Source organism: Mandrillus leucophaeus, unplaced genomic scaffold, assembly GCF_000951045.1.
Source record: "Mandrillus leucophaeus isolate KB7577 unplaced genomic scaffold, Mleu.le_1.0 Scaffold46, whole genome shotgun sequence".
Classification (NCBI taxonomy): domain Eukaryota; kingdom Metazoa; phylum Chordata; class Mammalia; order Primates; family Cercopithecidae; genus Mandrillus; species Mandrillus leucophaeus.
In genome coordinates this window covers 3,740,826-3,742,444 of record NW_012104920.1, presented here as the reverse complement: position 1 = coordinate 3,742,444, position 1,619 = coordinate 3,740,826, and the positions used below count along the sequence as shown (strand labels likewise).

Below are 1,619 nucleotides of genomic sequence, written 5' to 3'. Positions count from 1 at the left end.
AAAAAAAAAAAAAAAAAGTGTGGTCATGACATCACCCTTTGCACCTCTGCAGTAACACTATCTACTGTTGCTGCGGAGGTGGCCACCGAGAGAGGCACTTTGCCTACGGTCGTCTTGTGAGATAGAGATGATTTCTATTCTACAGAGTAGTAAACCGAGGCTTAGAAGAGCGCTCCACTTCAGTTCTGGCCTCTTCTGAACACAGTGTGGTTGCTAGTAAGTAATGTCCAAGAAAGTAACCCGACGCAAGAAAGATAGGATATAGCAGAGTTTCTCAGCCTTGACAATGGACATTTTGAGGGAGATATTTACATGTTGTGGAGGGCTGTTTAAGCCACATCTCGGGCCTCTACCCACTAGATGCTAATAGTCCTATAACTAGAATTGTGACAACCAAAAATGTCTCCAAGCATTGCCAAATGTTCCTTGGGGGACAGAACCTCCCTGAGTTCAGAAACGCTGCTGTGCTACTCTAGATATGCTGTGCATATCTAGAGTAGCAAGAATTTGGAAGGAATATAAATGTTCTGTAATAGGACATTGGATGCCGAGAGATTATGCACACAACCATTAAGGAAACTGGCAAGCTAGAATAAAAAATACGGTTATATGTAAATACATGCACAAAGCATTGTAATTTTATGTATCTCTACAGAGGAATATGCAAAAGTAACACTAGTTAGTATTATCATTGAAATTTTGTGTCTATAAACTTTCTTTAATGTTTTCCCAACTACTGTAAGAGTGTTTTTTAAAAGTAGAAATGGTTTTTTTTTTTTTTCCTCCCCATCTTGGTCTTTTTTCCCAGAGATGCCTCGAGAGAATGAAAAACAGCCGGGACAGGCTCCTAAACAGGTACCGCCAGGCTGGAAGCAGTGGGCCAGGGAATGCTCAGAACACCTTTCTAGTGCAAGAGGTGATGGAAGAAGAGTGGAATGCTTTGCAGTCAATGGAGAATTGTCCAGAAGACTTGGCTCAGGTCAGGCTGGGCTATGTGTTTTCAGGAGGACTCCAAGAACGGCTACTGTCCTTTTTTACTTGTTTACTTGAGTCCCCTAAACCCACCATTCCCCTACCCCCATTTAGAATTCAACAGTCTTTTTTTGTATGTGTGAGACGGAGTCTCACTCTGGCGCCCAGGCTGGAGTGCAGTGGCGCTATCTGGGCACAGTGCAAGCTTCGCCTCCCTGGTTCATGCCATTCTCCTGCCTCAGCCTCCCGAGTAGCTGGGACTACAGGCGCCTGCCACCACGCCCGGCTAATTTTTTGTATTTTCAGTAGAGACGGAGTTTCACTGTGTTAGCCAGGATGGTCTCGATCTCCTGACCTCGTGATACACCTGCTTCCGCCTCCAAAAGTGCTGGGATTGCAGGCGTGAGCCACTGCGCCCGGCCTAGAATTCAACAGCCTTTAACCCAGGCTTTTCTACCCTTAATGTTAGACTTGTCTAGATGAATTGTTCTGAAATACCAGACCGTAGATCTGCTCATCACTGCAACATCATCATTTATGAAATTAAAAAGAAAGAAATTTCATTTCTTGCCTCCACCCTTGGAAATTATGATTTAGTAGGCATAGGCTAGGAATCTCTTTCTTTCTCTCTCTCTCTCTTTTTTTTT

General features: G+C 43.9%; 2 protein-coding genes across 4 annotated transcripts in view; one reads left to right on the top strand and one right to left on the bottom strand.

Annotated features, from left to right (window-relative positions):
• Positions 1-1,619, bottom strand: part of NUP88 (nucleoporin 88kDa) — a 44,258-nt gene that overhangs the window by 36,044 nt on the left and 6,595 nt on the right. The window lies entirely within an intron of this gene.
• RPAIN (RPA interacting protein) overlaps positions 806-1,619 on the top strand; it is a 27,747-nt gene continuing 26,933 nt past the window's right edge. For 2 of the 3 annotated variants that reach the window (XM_011994688.1, XM_011994686.1), the window contains exon 1: positions 806-979. In XM_011994688.1, coding sequence (XP_011850078.1) covers positions 824-979 — 156 coding nt within the window. In that variant the 5' untranslated portion in view covers positions 806-823. The remainder of the gene's footprint in view (positions 980-1,619) is intronic. The other variant, XM_011994689.1, reaches the window with a different exon arrangement.